Source organism: Vicugna pacos, chromosome 14, assembly GCF_048564905.1.
Source record: "Vicugna pacos chromosome 14, VicPac4, whole genome shotgun sequence".
Lineage (NCBI taxonomy): Eukaryota > Metazoa > Chordata > Mammalia > Artiodactyla > Camelidae > Vicugna > Vicugna pacos.
Window position 1 is genome coordinate 73,006,942 of NC_133000.1, and position 20,649 is coordinate 73,027,590.

General features: G+C 59.0%; 1 protein-coding gene across 4 annotated transcripts in view; it reads left to right on the forward strand.

Annotated features, from left to right (window-relative positions):
- The first annotated feature begins 1,024 nt into the window (after nucleotides 1-1,024).
- The window catches only part of ATP11A (ATPase phospholipid transporting 11A), a 92,087-nt gene continuing 72,462 nt past the window's right edge, over nucleotides 1,025-20,649 (forward strand). For 3 of the 4 annotated variants that reach the window (XM_072976565.1, XM_072976566.1, XM_072976567.1), the window contains exon 1: nucleotides 1,025-1,470. In XM_072976565.1, coding sequence (XP_072832666.1) covers nucleotides 1,432-1,470 — 39 coding nt within the window. In that variant the 5' untranslated portion in view covers nucleotides 1,025-1,431. The remainder of the gene's footprint in view (nucleotides 1,471-20,649) is intronic. The other variant, XM_072976564.1, reaches the window with a different exon arrangement.

Here is a 20,649-nt window from a genome sequence, read left to right on the forward strand (position 1 = left end):
GTGTCCAGGGGGGCTTCTCTCCCACACCAGCCAGGGGCAACACTCAGGCGCCTTCTTCTGGGGGCCGGCCGGTCTTCGACCAGCAGCCGAAGCTGTCCTCAGGCCTCCCCGGCTTCACAAGTGGCGGCCCGTGGCGGGGAAACAGAAGTTGCAAACAAAGTACATCCACTAATTCAAGGCTGACCGCGGTTGAGAAGAGAGTTTGTTTCTCGTTGGGGAAACAGAAACACTCCCCGGGACTGAAGTCGGGAGTCTGAGCGAGGGAAACGTTCTCCCTCTCTCGTCTGGTGCGCTGACAACTGCGCGAGGGCCGAGCGCGGCGCCCGGGGCCTGGAGGCCCGCCGGCGAGCCCAGAGCCTTCTCCTGGTGACATCCGGGCGGAGCAGGGGGGGGGGCGGAGGCGGGAGCTGGACCGGCTGGACGGGAGAGGGCGGCATGCCGGGCTGGCGGCTGGTGTAACAGGTTCAAGGCTAATTCCAGCCCCTCACCTCCGCCGGATTACAAGCGCCTGCGACTGGCACAGCTCTGCAGTCCCGGCGCCAGGGGTCCGGGCGAGGGAGACCGCGGGCCTGCAGAGAGCAGCAAGCACGCCAGGTGGGAGACCTGGCGCGAACCTTCGTCCCAGCGCAGAAAAGCTGCGCGACCCCGGGCAGCCGAGGGAGGCACGCCTCGCCCCCTGTCACCTGCAAAGCGGGAGGGGGCCACGCACCGGCCCAGGCAGCCCCCGCATCCCCGCCCCCACGCCCCGCGGGCCCCCTCCCCGACTCCCCGCCATCTCGCGCCCGCTCTCGGGCCTTCGGGCGGAGAGACAAGTTTTGGGCCGGAGTCCCCGCGCCCCGGACCTGGCGCCGGGCGCACCGTCCCCGCCCTGGAGGCGGAAGCAACAGGGCGTCGTCCCCCGCCCCCGCCCCGGGCGCGCGCCCCTGCGCCGCGGGGCGGGGGAGGCGGGACGCGAGCGGGAGGGCCGGGGCGCGCGCCGGCGGGGGTGTGCGAGGCCGAGGCGCGGGGCGGGGGCGGGGGCCGCGGGGCGCATGCTCACACGCGCTCGTGACGTGCGCGCCGGGCCGGTCGGCCGGAGGCAGGGCTGAGAGGCGCGGCGGGCGGAGGCCGGGAGGAGCGCAGAGCCGCGCGGAGAGCAGGAGAGGAGCGGAGGCGCGGCGGAGAGCGGAGCAGCGGAGCAGCAGAGCAGCGCCCGGATCTGCCGGCCGCCGCGCCCCGGCCCGCAGCCCCACCGCCCAGCGGCCACCCCCGCACCGGCCGCCGCGGGCCGGGCCGGGCATGAGCGCGGAGGGGCCGCGGCCGCCCCCCGCACCGCCCGGCGCGCCCAGGCCGTGACCGGGAAGGGGCGCGCGGCCGCACTGGGGCCCGGGCCCATGGGCGCGAGGAGCCGGGCTTGGGGGCGCTGAGCCGGCGGGCGCGGCCGGAGGAGCCATGGACTGCAGCCTCGTGCGGACGCTCGTGCACAGATACGTGAGTGCTGCCCGCGCGGGACCGGGGTCGGGCGGGACGGGCCCGCGACCCCCCGGCCCGGGGTCGCTGAGGGCTTGCGCGGCCTCGTGCGGCTGACCGCGCCCCGGGGACGGGCAGGACGCGGGGGGACCTGCGGAGCTGGCACCTCGGGCCCCCGACGGCGCGGCGCTGGCGTCCGCGGGGCCGGCCGGGGGCTGTCCGGGCAGGGTCTGGCGGAGAGCAGCGCCGGCCCGGAGCCGGGCGGGATGCTCAGGCTGCTGTGTCTGCACGGGGATTAAGGGACTGGAAGAGGGACGCCGGCACAGAGAAAGGCGGCGGCTTCGCTTGTTGGTTTGGTAACAGCACGGGGGGATTCCGAAGTGAAGTTTGGGATCTCTTTTTCACGAAAGTAACCTGTGCGATCCGAGGCTGGGGTGTGCGAGGTTCCCCCGGAATCCTCGGTCCCGGCAACCCATGGTGGGGCGGCGATGGGGTGGGGGGCGTGGAGGGGGGAGTTGGTTTTGGTTCACATCAGGCCGAGGGGACCGCGGGCGGCAGTAACGTGCGCCGGGTGTAGAAGAGGGGTGTGCGCCGCGAAAAGAAACTGTCCCGGGGCTGGCGTGGCCGAGTCTTTCACAAATGGCTCCCCTGTTCCCCCGGCCCCTCGGTCGCAGGTTGCAAAGTCGCACGCACTGAGGTTTCCGCTAAAAGGGGGGCATGGCTACGGGAACTTGGCTTTTTCTGGCCCAGGAATTCCCTTAGTCAGTCCTTCATATTTATGAGACCTCTTTGAGAGGGAGACCTCGGCCAGAGTTGAAAGTGTGTTCATCCAAGGGGAACGTCCAGTCAGTGCTTTCCCTCTGAATCCACCCACTGACCAGAGGACTTAGGGTCAGAGGAGCGAGTGTGCACCTTCTGGTGGCTCCCTGGGGAAGGGCAGCCTGCCCCCCAGCCATCTGGAGCGACTCCTCTCTGATTCTGGTAAGGGGCTGGGAGGGGCTTCCCAAAGGGAAGGTCATGTTGTTCCCCGCCGGTTTCTTGAGTCCATGTTACCACATTAACACCAGGTGCCACCTTCGAGTCTCTACAGGGATAGATCCTGGAAAACCCGGGACCAGTGACCGTAGGTAACCAGAGGTGGCACAGAAGTGCCTGAGGGTCCCAGATTCCGCTCTCAGGAGGGTGGAACTGGCATTTACCTAGAATGTGACTAGTTTTCGAGTTAATTTCTTCTGTGTTCCCCCTCGAACACACTGTGAAAAGGAGAGTTGAATTGTGAGCAGTAACGCGCAGTCTGTTTCCTGAGGATGGAGGGTGATGGGCCGTCCTCCTCTGACCTGCGAGGCTCACTGCCAACCCCTTCGTCCTCCAGGTGGGCAGACTTGCGTCCCATTTTTGTGCTTTTACACCCTCCCTTCCCCCAGGCCTTCAGCTGTTTCGTGTTACATCAGTCTGTATCAGTGCCGATGGACTTTACCTTTTAAAATCCCCCCTCGCTACGTTACTAGACTTCAAACTGTCAAAAATAACAGGTGACTTCTCTTCAGTGAACTCCCCAGCTGTGCGTCCTCTGGTCGTGTCGCTGGGACGCAAGTTCTGGACAGCAGTAGTATTTCTGTTTTTCTCGTTCCACACCTTTTTTTTTAACAGTCTGATCATTTGGCTGCTTCACCGTATTCCCATACAGAACCATTCATTTCTATGATATTAGACTTTTGTCTATGCTGTTAAGCTAATTTGACTTTCTCCAGGAATAATCATAGTCTGTTTTCTTATGATTTGATTATCTTTCAGTATGTAGGAATTATTTCCTTTTGCTAGAGGAAAAAAGTCTCTGGGATTGAATATTCATGTTTCCTTATGTGACTTATAAAAATGAACACAATGACACCCCATTCCCTTCTAGTGTTCCCATAGGCAGAGTTTCTAGGACAAAGAAATGTTTTCCTGATGGTGCGTGAGGGTTAGCAAGATATAAAGAAGTCCTTGGAAACCATGGCTACAGGTACTTTATTCTGGGTTTATTCAGAATAGGGAAATGGATGAGAAGAGTCTGTTCCGGGTTAGGCCGCGTGTCCTCCAAAGCAGGTACCGCTGGTCGTGTGTAAGTGTGGACGGACACCAGCCACGAGAGAGAGGCTGTGTTTATAAACGGCCAAGTGCTTTCACACTGCGGTGTGCCGTGGCCCTTTTTAAAGAAACTTAACAAAGCGGGTGGAGAAGTAGTGTGATCTCCCTTTAAGAGACGTGCGGTGGGACACCTGGATGCAGCTAGTTTAAATCCTGAGAGGAGCCAGTGTGGCTTCGTGGGTTCCCTGCAGATGCTACGTGCGCCCGCCCAAGTGTGGCCCTGGCCTGCCCACTTCGGACGCCGTGGAACCGTGGGCAGATGGCTTCGCTTCGCCTCTGCCTCAGTTTCCTCATGGGAGAGTAACTGGCAGTACCGGGCTCAGAGGGTGGTTGTGAAGGTGAAATGAGCTAGTACAGGTCTGGAGCTCAGAACGGTGCCTGGCCCCGCTCGTGCCCAGCACTCCTGCCTCTACGGGCTGCAGCATAGCCTTGTCCCCAGGTCACACCCTGTGTGGTGACTGTCGGTCAGCGCGGCCTGCAGGGCCCCTGGGCTGCCCTTGGGCTGGGTGTGGGGCTCCGATGGAATTAGGCAACTTTAAAACAAGGCGTGCTCAAATGTCCCCAGGCCGCATTTGGCCACAAAATGCATTTTCAGGCCAGAACCTCGCAGGACACTCCTTCCTCTATTCGTGCCTCATGCTCAGGCTTGACTGTGAAGCTCGGTGTGGTGACATCCTTGTGGTTTGTTTTTTATCTTCAGCCTGGACGTGCTTGCTGCTTGTCAGAGTCTCTGCCTGTTTCTTGCTACAATTTTTGCTTTCTAGGATATGTCTTACATCTTGAAGCAGCAAACTCCTGAAGAATCCGACGGTTTTCCTCATGGACAGTAGATACTTGTTTTTGAAACAAACTGTTACATTAAGATTTTCTTCTGAGGGAGAAACAAGCATCGTCGGTCCCTGGAGAGCCTCAGGCAGGGCTCTGGGCGCGCGCTCAGCCTTCTGAGGTCTCGATTTGTATGTGGGAGCGCGCTCAGCCTTCTGAGGTCTCCGTTTATATGCGTGCCCTGTGTCTGCTTTCGTTTCTAACCACCAGGTGGGTTGCGACACACAGATCAGTGCGCGCTGGTGGTCGGGCGGTTCTGAAAGGCAGCTCGTCCGTTTGCTCAGTCTTAGGAGTCTTGGTCGTAAAAGCTTTCGGTGCTGCGTGATCCGGAGTGGCTTTCCTGATGCAGCCTTCGCTGCCGCAGGGTGACCTCTGGTCCTTCAGCAACTGGCGTCCGCACCCCAGGACGTTAGTTCAGCCACTTGAACCGCGAAGGCCTTCGGGTATTTGAAAGAGGCCACCCCTTAGGCTGACCTGGCTCTGGCCCCGTGGGGCAGGGCGGGCCTCACAGCGTTTGCACACGTCTTTCCAAGCAATCTGCCTGATGTATAATTTAACCTTTGTGTTCTGGCTATTAAGTTAAATTCCTTCCATTGTCCTTTCAAACCCTGGTTGATGCCTCTCATTAGGGATAATTGATCTCGAGATGCTTCTCTTTCATGCGGAGGGTGGTTTAATAATAACGGGGGGGGGCAGTAGATGTTGGGGTTTCACTGCAGTCAGTGGAATTTCTAGGGGTGCGAGCACAGTCCTCTGTTTATAGTTGGCTAAAACCGGATCGAATCGACAAACACCCTAGCTGCTCGATACACAGGAAGTCCTCTGTTTACAGCCGTGCTGGGCTCTGGAACCTAGAAACACATTGTTCCTTGGTGCTGGGCCCATGTGTTCCACTAGAGACGGGTAATCAGAGATGGTTAGATCCCCAAGTCCCAGACTTATAAATGTTTTTTTAACCAAGTTAAATGCAGGCAGGAATGCTATTTATTTGCAAGGAAAATCAATAAAAAGCCACTTTCACAGCCATAAAAACACAAGATTGAACAAGGGATTGTTTTTTGCTTTCCCTTGGAAACTGGTGTCTGAGGAAAACAAAGCAGTTCTTCACGAGGCCAGCATCGGAGCCCAAAAGATGCAGGTTGAGACCTGGCCTCGGCCTCTGACTGAGACGTGGGCGTCTTCCTGCTTGAAATGGAGAAGCCTGAGTGCGGCTCCCGGGGTTGGGGGACCTTTGTACAAAGTAGGTGCTGGGTCAGTGGACGTCCCGTTTGACCCCCAGCTCCTCAAAGGGTCTGTATCTCCTGCTTCCTCAAACCTGTGACCCCCACCCCCATCCCCCTCATGGAGGGCGTGGCCTGGCCTTGGACCTGGTGGGGGAACAGCAGTGAGAGCCAGGGCGCGCGCACCCCCCACCCGTGCAGCCCGTCTCTGGTGATGCTCCTGCCGTCCTGCTTTGAGGCAGGTGACCCCGTCAGCAAAGGTCAGTCCTGCCACCCAGTTCTGGATCTCCCCTCCCCCACTCCAACCCTGTTCCTGGATCAGCAGCATCTCCCTTTTAGGGTGGCACCAGCTAGTCCCTGTGGCCTTCGGTCAGCCTGTAAGTAGCCCTTTTGAAAAACAAAACAAGCTCCCTTGCCCCTGCATTCCCCTCCCGCGGTCACCCCGCTGTTTCTCCCGCAGCTAAGGGTCCCTGACGTGGCCGACACTTGCCTCCTCCTGTGGTATCTGTCTGACCCCAGTGAGCTCTCTTGTCACCTCTGTCCCATCTGAGGCGCCCCCCACCAGGGGTCTCCTTTCCGCCCTCACGCCGACACGCTGATGCAGGTGTTCCCAAACTCGCCCGTGCGCTCAGGGAGGCCAGGAAAGCCGAAATGTGGGAGTTGGGAGTCTCGGCCACGTCGGAGTTACCTCAGGGCCGAGCAAGGGGGACGGGTGGCTCGCGCCCCCAGACCCCAAGCTCTCCGATGGTTTTCGGGGAGAAGTTTTGTTTTAAAGGCAAAACTTGGGGTGAGGGCTGCAGGCGTGGGACTTTCTTCTGATTGGCGGGGTGGGGGGGGCAGGGTGCCGCTCCAGGAGTTGCAGTTGCTCAGCCTGAAGTTACCGTCCTCCCCCTGGGTAGGGGCCTTGGGTCCTGCAGAAGAACTCAGCGGTGTTTTTGAGGATTCCTTGAGCAGGACCCAGGATCTGCCCCAGGCTGCACTGCTGTTTCCTGACGGATCCTCCCTTGTGTCCGCACCCCTCTTCCCTGATGAGCAACTGCTTGAATCTGCCCTTTGGAACTCAGGGAAGGTCCAGGACACTGAAGTCTTTTTCCTACAAAGCAGAAATGGGGGTCATAGAAAGGATTTGTGCCGGGAGGGCCCCACAGCGCCCTCCTCAGTCTCATGGGCCCAGCGCACGTCTAGTGAGTGCCGCATGTGGCCACTGATACAGCCTCTGCCAGACCGGAGGAGGACATCCCGACCCCAGTCCTCGGGGACGCCCCGGGGCTGTGGGCCCCGCCGAGCCGTTGTCTGGCCGCTGTATCCCAGGCAGAGAAGGGCCAGGCGGGGCAGCAGCCTCGCGCCGTCCCTGCTGGCTGCTGTCCACTCACTGGGTCACCCCTGGGGCTCGATGCCGATGCCCTTTGCCCGCTGTGAGCACCTCTGCCTGGAGGAGACCTCAGGCTCCTGCTGTGCGCGGGGCCCACATTTCCTCCTGGGGCCCGGCCGCCCTCTCACGCCCGGCGCAGCTCCCGGCGCAGACTGGCCCCTTATCGCTCCAGCCCTTGGGTGCTTCTGAAGGAGACCGTCGGGCTTCCAGGGCTTGAGTGATTCGTGAAAGCCTCTTAAAATCTTGTTCACGGTTACCTCGAGCTTTCGGATTCTCTCCTTTGTTCATTTCACGGTCCTCACACAGGAATGGGCAGGGGGTGTCTGGTCCCACCCCTCGCTGAATAAACACTCAAGTGGAGGAAGGGAAGTCCCCAAGGCTGCAGCCCATGGTCCCCCCACGTCCAGTGGGGCCGATACAGGAAAATGTGGCACGAGGAGGGCCGTGCCCCAGGTCTCGGGCAGGTCCCTGGGCCGCGTCCCACCAAGAGAGGGTCCTTGGCTCCTCGCAGGCAGGCGCCCAGGAGCGGGCCGCAGCACGGCGAGGGCAGGTTTGTCCGGAGACCAAGTGTGGGCTCAGAAGGCCAGAGAGGCCACGGGCGTGGGAGTGGCTGTTTAGTTTCAGACGGAAGTGGGAACACACTCCACGGACGGAGCGCGGGCGCCTGGCTCAGGAGGGAGAGCGGCCGCGAGGGGCACGGCTGCTAGTCTTATGGGCTCGGTGGCCTCATGCCTCACTTTGGGGAAGGGGCGGGGAGTCCCAGGAATGGCGGCCCCGCCCACTTCTCACCGTTAGTGGTCGGCTGCGAGCAGCGGCTGCGCCGGGAGTGTTGGCTGGTTGCTGACGCACCACAGTGAGTCTCCTGGACAGCAGCTCTTCCGCCACCTCAGGTCTCGCCAGCTGGCCCTGTTCTCAGTGGCTGTGCCGCCCCCTCCCCCCACGCCGGTCTCAGGGCCACCTGACTTGGGTGGGAGCTTCCCGAACTTGCCTGGGGAGGACCCTCTCCTGGAGCCTCGTCATGAACAAGCGTCCTTAGCCGGCCCCACGTGGCCCAGACCCCTCACACGGCGCAGGGCCTTTTGTGTTTACGCTTCTTGTTTTCTGGGCAGGGGGTTCCCAGTTTTTGCCAGGTTCTCAGAGGAATGCCTGCCCCAGCTAAAGCTGAGACTCGAGAACCAGCGAGGGAGCCAGCCTCCCATGGGGTTGTGTCGATCCCCCCAGGGGCTTCAGACCGTCTGAGCACACCAGAAAATAACACAACATTGTAGACGGACTGTACTTTAATAGTAATAATTTTAAAACCTTTGAGTTTCTGGCCAACATTTAAATCCTGGTGAGTGCACACAAGTATCCAGATGTCCCCAGTTTTTCAAAAATGATGTGATCTGGCCGTGCCGCCTGGATGGCTCCCCCGGGACCACAGTCGCCCTGTCCCGCGGCCTCCTGTCGCCCACCTGAGCGGGCCCCCTCCCCCCACAAGGACACAGGCCCTCCAGTTTGGGTTCATCCGTGGGTTGGTGCTTCCTTTGTTTAGAGGCTTGTGGCGGCCCCGGAGAGCAGAGGGGTGGGCTCTGTGTCCTGGGGACGGGGTGGGGAGCCCCGTCTTGTGGGATCCTCGGGGGGTGGGGGGCTCGTTTGTGCCGTGCTCAGGACGGGAAGAAACCCAACATTGAACTGAATTCAGGAGAGGATTTTAGGCTCCCTCTGTTGACCTTTGTCACCTGGGCGACTGCCAGACCAGACAGGTGAGCTCTGTGGCAGGTTAATCACTGTCTGCCTCCTCGGACCAACCCTGTGAACGCTTTTCCCGGGTGTGCAGAGGAGTGGGAGGGACTCCCTCCGAGGGCTGCCCCCCGCCCCACGCCCCAGGGAGGGGCCTGTTAGTAACATGTTCTTGCTCATTTGCACCTGCTTCTCCTTCAGCTTTCCCGTCACTCAGGTCCAGGGGTTGGTCATTCTCCAGGATGGGTGTGTTTCCAGACCTGAGCCTGAGTGTTTGACCGCCTCCCGCCTCCTGAGTTTCTGTGGCTTTGGTTTTACCTTTCATGCATTTCAGAACCTGAGCAGCTCTTGGCAGGTGCGCTAGAAGGTTTGTACTTCAAGCACTGGAACAAGTCATTTTCCTGGGAGGTGGCGGTGCAACCCCATCGTCCAGCAGCACAGTCCCCCCCACTCCACATAGGATTGAGCCCCGTGGGCTGGGCTGCATCTCTCAAGGTTGGCGGTCCTTTCAGACATTTGCACAGCCTGGGGTATGTGTTTTATGGGTAAAAAAATACAGCAAGGCTGCCACTGGCAAGGAGAGTCTCAGCCTCCATTGGCTTTACTTCTGTGCTGACACCAGCACCGCTTCACAGCCCGCGTGGTGGCAGAGGCCAGAGTGACCCGCTGTCCGGGGCTCACGCCAGACGGCCTTCGTGCCGGGGCTCCGGCAGGGAGCGGCAGCCCTGCTCCCCGGGCAGTCCCTTCGCCCCAGGCCAGCTGTGCGTGACGCTGACGGCACTGCACCTTGCAGGGGGCTGTAAAGACTTCTCAGGAGTGGACTGTCACCTCTTGTGCACCTTGTGACAGTTTTGGGGGGTTTTTTGCTTTTGGTTTTGTTCTTGTTTTGGCCCAGGAAGGGAATGAAAGTAAGGTCACTCTTCCTCGGTCGGAAGCCGCGCGTCTCAGGAGAGGCTTTGTGGCCTGTGGGGAGGGGTGCTGCGTCGCTCCTCCGGGGCCACAGCGGGCAGCCCGTGCCCCCCCCCGGCGTCCCCCGTCCAGCGTGTGTGGACTTTGCAGTTTGCTATCACCTTTCGGTGGGCCTCTTCCTAAGCTCCTCTTCCCTGGGTCTCATGCGGCGAGGCCGCCAGCCTGAGCACCAGCCTGAGACGGCTGTCATTTCAGCGCACGTGCTCAGTTACTCAGGACAGAGACGCCGAGAATGTGGCGAGGAAGGAGTCTCCGTGGGTAAACCCTGACGTGTCGTTCAGGACGTGGTTCCCTGAACTGCTCGTCGGGGCTCTGCGAGCCTGGCGTTGTTTTTGAGCGCGAAGCGGAGGCAGGCCTGCTTGTGTGTGTCCGGGTCTGCTCAGCCCGGGAGGCAGAGCACCCCGGCTGGGTGTGGCGCCCACGACAGGCGGCCCTGGGGCTGAACTGGTGAGGACCCTCCTTCTGGCTTCCAGATGGCACCTTCTCACTGTGTCCTCTCGTGATCTTTCCCTGGTGCCTTTGTGCCCAGAGATGGGAGGAGGAGAGGTGGGAGGAGGGAGGGAAGGGGGTGCGGCGAGCGACAGCTCTCTCTCTCTGCTCTCTCTTCTTGTAAGGCCGCCAGTCCTGTCAGATTCCCGCCCTCACGGTCTCGTTTAATCTTAATTGCCTCCCCAAATATAAATTCAGGGGGACGCAGTTCAGCTCGTGGCTGAAGTGCGCCATGGACGTAGGTGCTGCTTGGAGCGTGAATGTTCCGGCAGCAGGAGGACGGCAGGAACGGCGGCCTGGAAGAGCGGCTGCGTTTGCTGACGGTTTCATCAGACAAACACGGAAGCAAATGCCCTGCGGAGCCTGGAAGGACTGAGTGACGCCCGGTGCTCGGGCAGGACCGGGCAGTGGGTTTGGGTGATTGGACCGCTGTTGGTTTTGACGGACCGCAGGGCCCCTGCCGGGCCGGGCCAAAGGCTGTGTGTGTTTCTGTGTTTGCTGCTGCTCCTTCCTGGAAGAGGCGGGTGGGAGGGTGGTGGTTAGTGCCAAGGCGCGGTCCACGCTGTTATTCTGGGTTTTGTGTTACAACCTAAATCCACAGCGTCTGGCTCACTGAGGGGACAGATGTCACGGTGTCTGCCACGTAACTGGATTGGACGGCGTGTCTGCTCCAGAGGCATCATGAGCCGCTTCCTCTAGTCAGTGGGGTTGGGTCTGGGGACTCCATGCTGTCGGGACGCCTCTGTGCACGGTGGCCCCTTGCCTCTGGCAGCAGTGGAAAGTGGTGCTTGAAAACTGAACCTGGAGGGCTCGTGGGGTGACAAGGACCTGTCTCCTCTGCGGTAGCGGGCCCAGCACTGGTGGTTTGGGCTGTCGCCCACACCGGCTCCCAGGCCACCTGCTGCCTACCTCTCCGTCACAGCCTCGTTCTCTTCCATAAAAGTGTGCTTTCGCTGTTACGACCTGCTATTGGAAATGGCCCCAAAGCGTCACACAGCGTACGGTCAGGTGCTCGGGGGGCCCGTGTAGATCCACCCTCTGGTGCTGGAGCCGTCAGTGGTTGTGACACTGTCCGGGGGTCTCTCCCACCTCCCCACATGGTCCGGTCCGTGCAGACCGACGTCCTCCAGTCGAGGGATCTGCTTCCTGAGGACCTCAGGTCCACATCTGGGGGTGTGAGCTGATGTGGGCCTGGCATGCTGGTGGCCTCCCTCCCCGTGCCTGCTCCCGCGCACGGTGCCCTCGCGGCCCCTCCTGTGGCCCCCTGGGCTGCCTGAGAAGGAGGGGGCCGTCCTGGCCGTCATGTGGTCTCCCTCCTTCAGAGAAAAGAGGATTTCCTGCAGCCTATTTTCAGTAAAGGATTAGGGCCAATGAGGTTCCGCCATTGGCATGTCAACTAGAATTCTATGTGATTTTCTTTTTCCAAAAAGGCCAGACTGCCCACCAAACATGAGTTTTCAAATCATGGAGTTTTAGAGTTATTCCATGGAACAAAATCATTGGTGTGGAAGATACGTGATTTGAAGGGAAATCAGACCTACGTTTATCTGTCACTTGCAGGTAAAACGTGTGACAGAGTATCTGAGAATGGCAGATGAATTATGTGCGTGTAGAATAGCTTAAATCGCCTTTTCTCCTTAGGAAGCGTGTGGAAGTAGTCGTTTGGACTCACGGGTGTAGGTAAGCCATGGGGAGTTGGAAGATCGCCGTGAAGTACACACGTGCACGCATCTCAGCGTGGCGGTCAGCCTGACAGCAGCGTGTGTGTACGAAGCTGGGAGGGACCTTCAGGTGACGAGCACTCCTTCCAGGCCTCATTTCCGATGTTACTTAACTCATGTTGCCATTTTTCTGATGTAAACGGGGAATAAAATGTGTAAGCTCTTGGCGCTGGGGAACACGTGTGGGCAGACCTGGGCGGGTTCTCGGGAGGAAGGCGTGTGAGGCACCAGGTCCAGACTGGGTGCCCAGAGCTGATGGTCACCGGATGTTTACCAACGCGCTGTCCGCGCTGAGATGTTTGCGGGGACCACGGTGCACAGACAGCCCGGCCCCCCGGGACTGCGTTGTGGTGGTAGACGGCAAAGTCCACACATGGTGTGGCAGGTGTCAGGAAGGGCTGGGGACAGGAGGGGTGGGGGGCGGTGGCAGGAACCAGGCCGTGGGAGAGAGAGGAGGGTTCCCGGTCCGGGAAGCTCAGGGCTGAGGGGTGGAGGGAGGGCACGGGGCCCGGGGCAGAGGCGGGAGGTGGCAGGATGCTGTGTCACACATTTTACTGAATGGGAGCTCGTGGCTGCCCTTCACTGCGTTGCCTGAAATATGGAATATGTTTTACCTGTTGCTTTTGATAAAGCTGTAAATTTGTTTTAAAGTTCTATGGCCGAATGAGGAAAATGTTACCTAGTCGGTAAATTAGGATGGTTTTAACATTATAAAGATGCACAGATTTCTTCAATGAATATACAGTGGGTTGGTTTGTGGGCATAAAACATACATAAAATTTACCATTTTGCCTGTTTTAAAGTGAGTGTATGTTTCAGTGGCTTCACATACATTCATGTTTTGTGCAGCCATCACCACCATCAATTTCCAGAACTTTCCCACCTTCCCAAATAGAAACTGACTTATGGGCAATTTTAAGTAGTTTATTCTATATTTGGTATTTGGTGTCTTGTTTGTTTTTTGTTGCTGGCTTTTTTTTTTTGAAACACATTTTTTTAACTCAACGAAAAAGACCTTATCAGGGTCATGGAAAGACTTACTGAAACGTAAGCACTAATTGCATTTTAAAATGGAAAATGTATCCTGGCAGGAGGGGTCTTTTTTTTCCCTGTTTAATAATTGGTGACGTTAAGTTTTATTAAAATTTGAAGGCTTGACTGTGAGGGTTCGTCTGGGCTTCGTGTTTTGTTTAATATGTGCTTGCGGAGAGCAGCAGGAGCGTGATTTTTGTTCTAGAGAAGAAAGTCCGGTGTTTGCCTTAGAACAGGCAACTCTGTAATGAGGCAGAAATCATGGAAGTCTTGTCTGTTGGCAGTGCATTCACACGACAGCAGCTCGTGATGTTACGTTTGTTTAATGATGTTACAGAGCCACATGGCTTTCTCCTAAGCGCGTTGATAAGGAATGGAAATTGAAGCATTTTATAAAGTGAAGTTTTTGTCCAGAAACTCCATTCTGCTGATTGACTGGTTTAGATAAGTTCTGTGCTTTCGGTTAATCTATAACATTTATTCTTTTACCACCTAAAAAATTACTCAGAAGTAGATTAAACTTTAAACGTGAGGATTTTTTTCTGTGCAGTTGTTGGTTCTGTGAGAAGCAATTTCCTGTCATTTCTACTCCAAGGTGACGTGAGAGCTGTTGGTTCTTAAGCTGAAATACGTCTTTGTTGGTTTCCTAAGTCACTCTGTCACTTTTTAGAGAACAGCGCTGTTTCCAAAGCAACAAGCGCCTTTTTTATTGAGTAATTAGTTTATTAGCAGGAAACCCAGTTGTGCAGTTGGGTAATTATCTCTCCTGAGTAGTTCAGCTTGTGGAAAACCACAGGTGTAGCAGGAGGTGGCGAGATGCCCTGCTTGACAGGCGGAAGGGGAGCGTTGAGGGTTCCTAGCGGCCCTCCCGGAGCCCCTTTGCAGTTTAAGTTCCTCAAAAGACAGGTTGGCGTTGGTTTGTGTCAGTCGTTACCCTCACGAATTCAGAGACCTTTTTAGGTCTGATGATGACGCCTTGTTGACGCAGTGGCTCCTGCCCCTGGCTGGGGGCGTGGCACTGGCTCTTTTCCTTTCCGGGCCCCACCTCCCACAGACGGTCCATGCACCTTCGGTCATTGTCTCAGTGGGTGGCTGGCCCACTTCCTGCCTGCCTGTCACCTGATTCAGGAGCACGAATTCCGCGTCTGCGTTACTTCGTGTTTGCTGTGGGCCTGGCCGAGAAAGGGCAGCCTGGTTGTGTCTCGACCTGCAGGCCGAGGGCCGGGCGGAGGAGCAGGCCCTCGGGGCTCAGGAGTCGGGCTGTGTGGGGACTCTGCTCTGTGCAGGCGCCCGTCCCCCAGCCCCCGGCCGTGCTTGGTCCCAGGGTCCCAGGTGTGCTTTCCTCGGCGGCTTTGCAGAGTCCAGGCTCAAGGTTACTTGAGGGTGGCATCTTGGGAGGTGGGACGCCGCCCCGATGTGTGAGGTCAGATTTAACTCTCGGGTTGATGGGAACAGACCGAGAGGAGGCCATGTGGGCCCTCTCGTCTTTCTAAACACACCCTGGGGCCTCGGTGTCGACTCCGTTCTGGGGCGCAGATGAGGAAGGGCAGAGAGAAGCCCCAGTTCACCTCCCAAATCTGAGGCTCCTCGCCCCGGCCCAGCCGTGGGGGACGTGGTGCTGGACGGAGCTTCATGGTAAGAGCGGTCATGTGCCTCTTCACCTTTGCTTCTGAACGCTTAATGTATCCGGAGTGCTGCAGTGTGTTCCAAAAATAGTGCATTGGGTTTCTGCTTCCCGCACAGCCTGGCCAGTAGCTCCCCAGGAGAAGGCAGTGCAGCGTCCCCGCAGTCAAAGAGCAACCTGAGTCCCCTCCCACTCTGCCCCCAGGCACGGATGAAATGCTCTGTCCGTGGTCCAGCTTACCTGGGGATTGAGGCGTGAGGGCTGGTTTCCTGCAGCCCTCCCCTCTAGGTGTGTCATTTAGACCCCAACTCATGGACGGGAGAAGGGGGCCACCAGCCCAGATGGCACAGCGGGGGGCAGAGGCTGGCCTGTCTCCAGGGCAGGTCATTTCCCTTCATTGTATGTCTCCCACGTACCCCTCAGTGGGAAGCCCAGCTGGATTCCATGGTGGTCTGTAAAGTGTGGATGGGGAGAGAGAACGTTACTCGGGGAAAGGCCTGGCCAGGAGGCCTTCTTTATCCTTGGAAATGCTGCTGCCGATGAGCTTGTGGTCCCAGTCCCCACCAGCTCTTACCCTAGGCGCCCCCTTCCTGGACCAGCCTGCGCCCCAGCTGAGGCTAAAACCCCTCCGACATGCGGCTCTGGTCCAGCCAGGCTGCACCCACCCCTGCCGGCTCTGGCGTCCCTGGGACAGAATCGAAAAGAGGCAAAACTTGTGGAGCCGACCACGCACCCAGGAGGGGCTGGACGCTTCCAGAAGCGGGCGTTTTCCCGGCAGCCACCCCTGGAGCTCAGAGCGGGCGTTTGCTTGGATGTTGGAACGAGACACGTTGGGTCGCTGTGAGCAGAGGCCCGAACGTGTGACGCAGGGAGCCTCGGTGGACCTGGGGTGGTGGTAGGCCTGTCCGCAGTGTCACACGGCAGAGGCCAGGTCGCTGTGTGCGTCCCTGGGAAACGCTTCTCAACATCCCGGTGCTCACGGACCTGAGCACTGTGCCGTTAGCCGTGCTGGAGCGGAAGGAGCCGTGGCCGCGTGGAGGCCGCGCCGTGTCTGGGTGCCTCTCAGATGCTCTCACGGGTTTTAATTCCCGTTTAAGCCGCCCCTTCTGAGGCTGCCTTTGTTCAGGCAGGAGGAAAGGTTTGCCCCGCTTTGTTTGCGGGGAGATCGCCTTCTGGCCATTTACTCTTTTGCTGGCAGTACCTGTTGATAAGGATGAAGTGAAACCAGATACCGGCTTGGCTGCACCCAGCGAGGAAAGACAGGCAGGAGGGCGGCCGCAGTGGATGCCAGGCAGGTGGTGTGGGACCAGGAGGGCGCAGGAGCCCAGGGCTTCGTGACACCCCGTCCCGCTCTGGGTGGGGGGCAGGGGGCTGGGGCTCCGCCCTCCTCCTCCCTCTCCCTCACTCCCCTTCTCCCCCTTTGGGAAGCCCGGCCTCCCCTGCTCTTCCCGCCCTCAGCCCTGATCTGTAGGGAACATCTCTGGGTTCCGGGAGCCCCCAGGAGCCTTCTCATCTCACCAGAGAAGATGCTTGTGGCCTGTGTTGGTCAACGTGGCTGGCACAGCCCCTCGGAGGATCCCCAGCCCCAGCCCTAAGCCACCGCAGGGGTCGGGTGACAGGAAGGAACGCGCAGGAGTGGGGCCAGCCTGGCCCCCCTGGGCCGCTCGGGGGCCAGCCCCACGCCCCGTGCTCGTCCTGTGCCTTCCTGTGACGCAACAGGCACCCTGTGCGGGAGGCTCTGACAGAGACGTGGACGAGCGTGAGGGCGAGACACTGCTGCCCGCAGCGGGTGCGACACCCAGAGCTGTTTGTCCTGTAGTTTCTGACGGATTGATGAAGTAATTATGCAGCAGGGTTTTTTCACTGTAGTAATTTTCCTTTGTAGCCATTTTACGATGTGAAAAGCCAGGGGCACTAAGTACCTTCACGTTCTTGTGGACAGGCAGCCCCGTCCATCCTTGGAACTCTTCACCCGCAACCGGAACCCGACCCCCCGCCGCGCCAGCCCCAGGGGACCGCCGGTCTGTTTCTGCCCGACTGTGGCCGGTCTCAGTCCCTCGTGTGCGTGGAGTCACCGGGACCCGCCGTTCTGTGGCCGGCGCCTTCCCCTCCGCGCAGTGTCCTCGAGGCCCGTCCCCTCGCAGCCTGTGTAGCATGTTTCCCTCCTTTCTAATGCCGAATGATTGTAGGTGATTCCCTCGTTTTGTTTATCCGTTTGTTGTCAGCGGACACGAGTTGTTTGTGGCAGCGTCTTCATGGGCCCCGTACCTCCACAGAGACCTCAGGGGGCCCAGAGTCCCCGGGGGAAGGCTGCTCCGGCTCGTCTCCGAGTCTGCTGCATCTGGGCCCCGGGGTCGCCGCGTCCTGCGGACCTGGCCCGCGTGTCCCCTCCGCAGCCCGGTGGGCGCCCCTCGTCCCGGCGGCTCTGCCCCACCTGCTCTTCCCCCCTTGCCCCAGATCTCTGTCTCTCTGGGAGTTCTTCACAGATGTGGCCTTGGTCTACATCCTTTCCGCATGGGCATCTGCTTTGCTGGTGTTAATTCGCACCGGGCGGTTGTGAACATCCCCAAGTCACTCCGGGTGGTGCCCCAGAGGTCCCGGGGCTGGGCCCTGCTCCTGGGACTCAGAGGGTGGGGGGGTGTGCTCTGCGGAATGGACTGCAGGATGGGAAGGCGTCCTCCTTAGAATGGCTGCTCGTTTCCCTCTGTTGACACTCACGTAGTCTGCGTGGGAGGGGGGCCGGGTGTTCCCTGCAGCCTTGGGGCAGGAGGAGTCCAGGGGAGGCCCCTGAGCTCTCCTTTTGTCGCTGAACCCTGGGGAGAGCTGCAGAGCCAGGGGACAGCTGTGTTTCTGTTTTCTGTGCCAGTTCTGCCATGACCTGCCTGAATCCCCACAGTAAACGCTCTGCAGAGCCAACGAGGACGCTTCTGTGCCCGGCAGCCCTGCCTGAATCAGCACACAGCGAGGGGCCTGCCCGCCCACCCAGCTGTTTCCAGATCTCACGGGAAGAGGGCCCCAGGAGGTACCTCTCCACCGCACGTGCGATCCCGAGATCAGCCTGGTCTCCCCGACCACAACTCGGGGAGTTGGGGAGCCACCCCAGTGCCCGGACCCAGCCCTGCCTCCTGGGGCCGGAACACGTGCAGGGACCAGGCCCGTCTGGTGGTGGGGTGGACAGACGGTCACCCCATCAGGGACCAGGGCCTGAATCCCCCACGGCTCACACCACGTGGTCAGTGTGCTGGAAGTGGTCCCGGCGGTGGCTGGCCCCTTGTGGGGGAAGTGGGGCTCTGGTCTTCACAGGTCCAGTGTCAGTGCAGCTCCCAGCAGCCCCCGCCCATCAGGGCAGCCCGGCCCCTCTTCCGGACCCGCCCTCTCCTTCTGCTTCTCAGGAAGCCGCGTGGGTGATGAGGGTGAAACAGCAGGAACCGCGGCAGCTCGAAGGACCCGCGCCCTTTTCCTGCTCCCTGGGTCCGTGGACGAGCCGGCCCAGTGGTCAGGGGCCCCGCACTTCGGTGGGGGGCTTGGGGTGAGTGGGGGCTCAGGTGTGTCTTGAGGACAAGAAGGTGGGATTTCCATGTGAAGGAGCGTCAGGAGCCGTGCAGAGTCTTCTCCTTGGGGAAGACACTTTTTCAAGTTACAAAAAACTGAGTAAACAATGCAAAGTAGGGCCTCAGTTATTTGGAATAAAAGCTGGTGAAATAGGTGTGTACGCAGTTCACAGCTAGAACGGTAATTCTCCTCCTGAGTCACATCCAATTTTATTCCAGAAGGTTCGGCTCTCTCATTACGCCGTGAGGTCGATCGTCAGCCAGGAAGAGAGTTTTAGAAAACTTCTCAAAACCAGACGTACTCGGGTCGGCGCTCCTGTGGTGAGCGCTGAGAGCTGGGCTGCGGGGCGTTGCAGACGCTCCTTTCTGTGTGTCCAGACGTCCCCGCGTGCCCAGGTGTTCCTGCATGTTACAGGTGTCCCTGTGCTGCCGAACCGGCGACAGGCTTCAGGTTTCATTTGTTGATCCATCGGCAGCCCCTCTGCACTGCCTGTAACGGCAAACCTAATTCCGTGAATGTCGGATGACACTGAACTCATTACACAGCGATGGTAGGTGCACGCTATAAACTGCTAAAAAGCACGCGTGCGTGAAGAAGGCGTGTGGGCAGGGCCGTCCCCGCCCCGCTCCCCGCGTGGGGCTCTCTTGGCTTGTCCTCATTTCCGCCCTTTCTGTAAGGAGCGCTCGTGGCTGTGCAGCCCGACAAAGGGCGACAGCAACGTGAACGGCGAGGCTGTCGGGGTCCCTCTGGAAGCTCCACCCGCTTCACGGCTGTTTCCGCTGCTGCTGTCGTCCTGCTTTTGCTTGTGCTGCTGACATTCCACTAGCCAGCTCAACCCAGGCTTTTCCAGGTGACAGTTTTGTAACTTTAGGCATGGTCTGCACACATCTTCACCGAAAAGACAGCCTCAAGTGTCCTTTGAAACTTCAGGGGCTGAGAGCTGCCCTTCTCGGAGCCCCACCTCCAGGCTGCGAGCCGGGCTGTGCCTCCCCCGTTTGGGTTCTGTAACGTCCCCGCGAGGCGGTTGTCGGGGCCACTCCCTGGGTTTCGGGTTAGCACTTAGCAGTCCAGAGCTGGGAGGATCAAAGGCTCGCCTTCTAGAGCGGAATGTTAAGGGCCCAGGGAGGCTGAAAACTTCTGGCGCTGGTTTCACCGGAAAGGAGAAGACACTGTGTTGACCTCCTGAGCCTGGCTGATCACGCAGGTGGAGTTTGAGTGTCGTGGACCGTGTCCCAGCAGAGAGGCAGCAGGGCCCACGGGCCACGTGGCCTGAGTCTGTCTTCCTGATGTGGGCCAGGGAATTTTGTAATCATCTGTTCCAGGTGTTTAAACTTTCAAAGACACAATTTTAAAAAGCAGGTAAGTGTAAAAAGACTACCCTTTATTTTTTTTAATATAATTTTCCGGTTTATTACTTTGTTTTGAAGCACAGTTAAAACCTAAGGGCTGTTAATGTGTGAGCAGGAGGAGTAGCCCTGTTTGTCTTTGCGGTCCCGCCTCTGGAGTCACCTCGGCAAGCCGAGCTCCACCTGCTCCGCGACGCTCGGGTTGAAGTGCTCCCTTACTTCAGAATAGGTGTGAATGGGGTGCACCTTTAGGAATTGTACATCACTGTGTTGCACACCTGTGATCTGTGTAATACTGTACGGCAGCTATACTTTAATAAAATAAAACGTTCCCTGCAGCGTTGCTGACGAGAGCAAAGAGAGCAGATCAGCTCTCTGAGCAGGTGCACGACTGAACATCCGTCCCGGGGACACCACGCAGACCTTCAAAAAGGGGGTGTGGATTTAGGCTTGCCGGTGCGGAAGGAAGCTTATACTGTGCTGAGGGGAAGGCGCATCGCAAAGTGGGCACGTGACGTGAGCTGTACTTAGTGTGGATTCACGTGAATACACGCGGAGGAGGAAGTGCGGGGAAGCACGCGAAGGTGCCAGGCCGCGAGCGTCTCTGGCCGTCAGGGTGCGGGTCCCTGTTCCTGTCCTCTGTGTTTCTGCCTTGCGCCAGAAGGTTTATATTGATTACATGTTACTGTTGTAGTCAAGAGAAAGAATAAAACTTTTACCATTAAAACAAATTTTTGCACAGCCCGGACGATCTTACTGTGATGACTGAGGAGCAGACTCCTGCGAAGGTGACAGTGGTCCTGGCGGGTGGGTGGGCAAGCCCGAGGGCTCCCGGGACCCTCCTCGTCAGCGTGCGCGGGCACTGCCCACTGTGCCTGGGGACCTGAAAAGGTCCAGGCAATCTGATGACGAGCCCCCCCCCCGCCCCCAGAACAACCTGAACACACTGGAAACCACGTGAAGGAAGCGAGCAGAAGGCAGGGGCTTTGCAGCGAGTGTCGCACTGCTCGGGGCCGGGGCACCCCCTCCACCGCCCCAGCCCTGCTTGGGGCCGGGGCACCACGTCCCACAAGGTCAGGTTAGACTTGAAGTTAGAGACGGGAAGAGGGTGAGCTGGGAATGAGGGACTGGGCTGGGGCGCGGGGCTGACAAGCAGCAGAGGCGGTCAGGCTGAGAGCCGGGGCCCCTCCGCACCCCA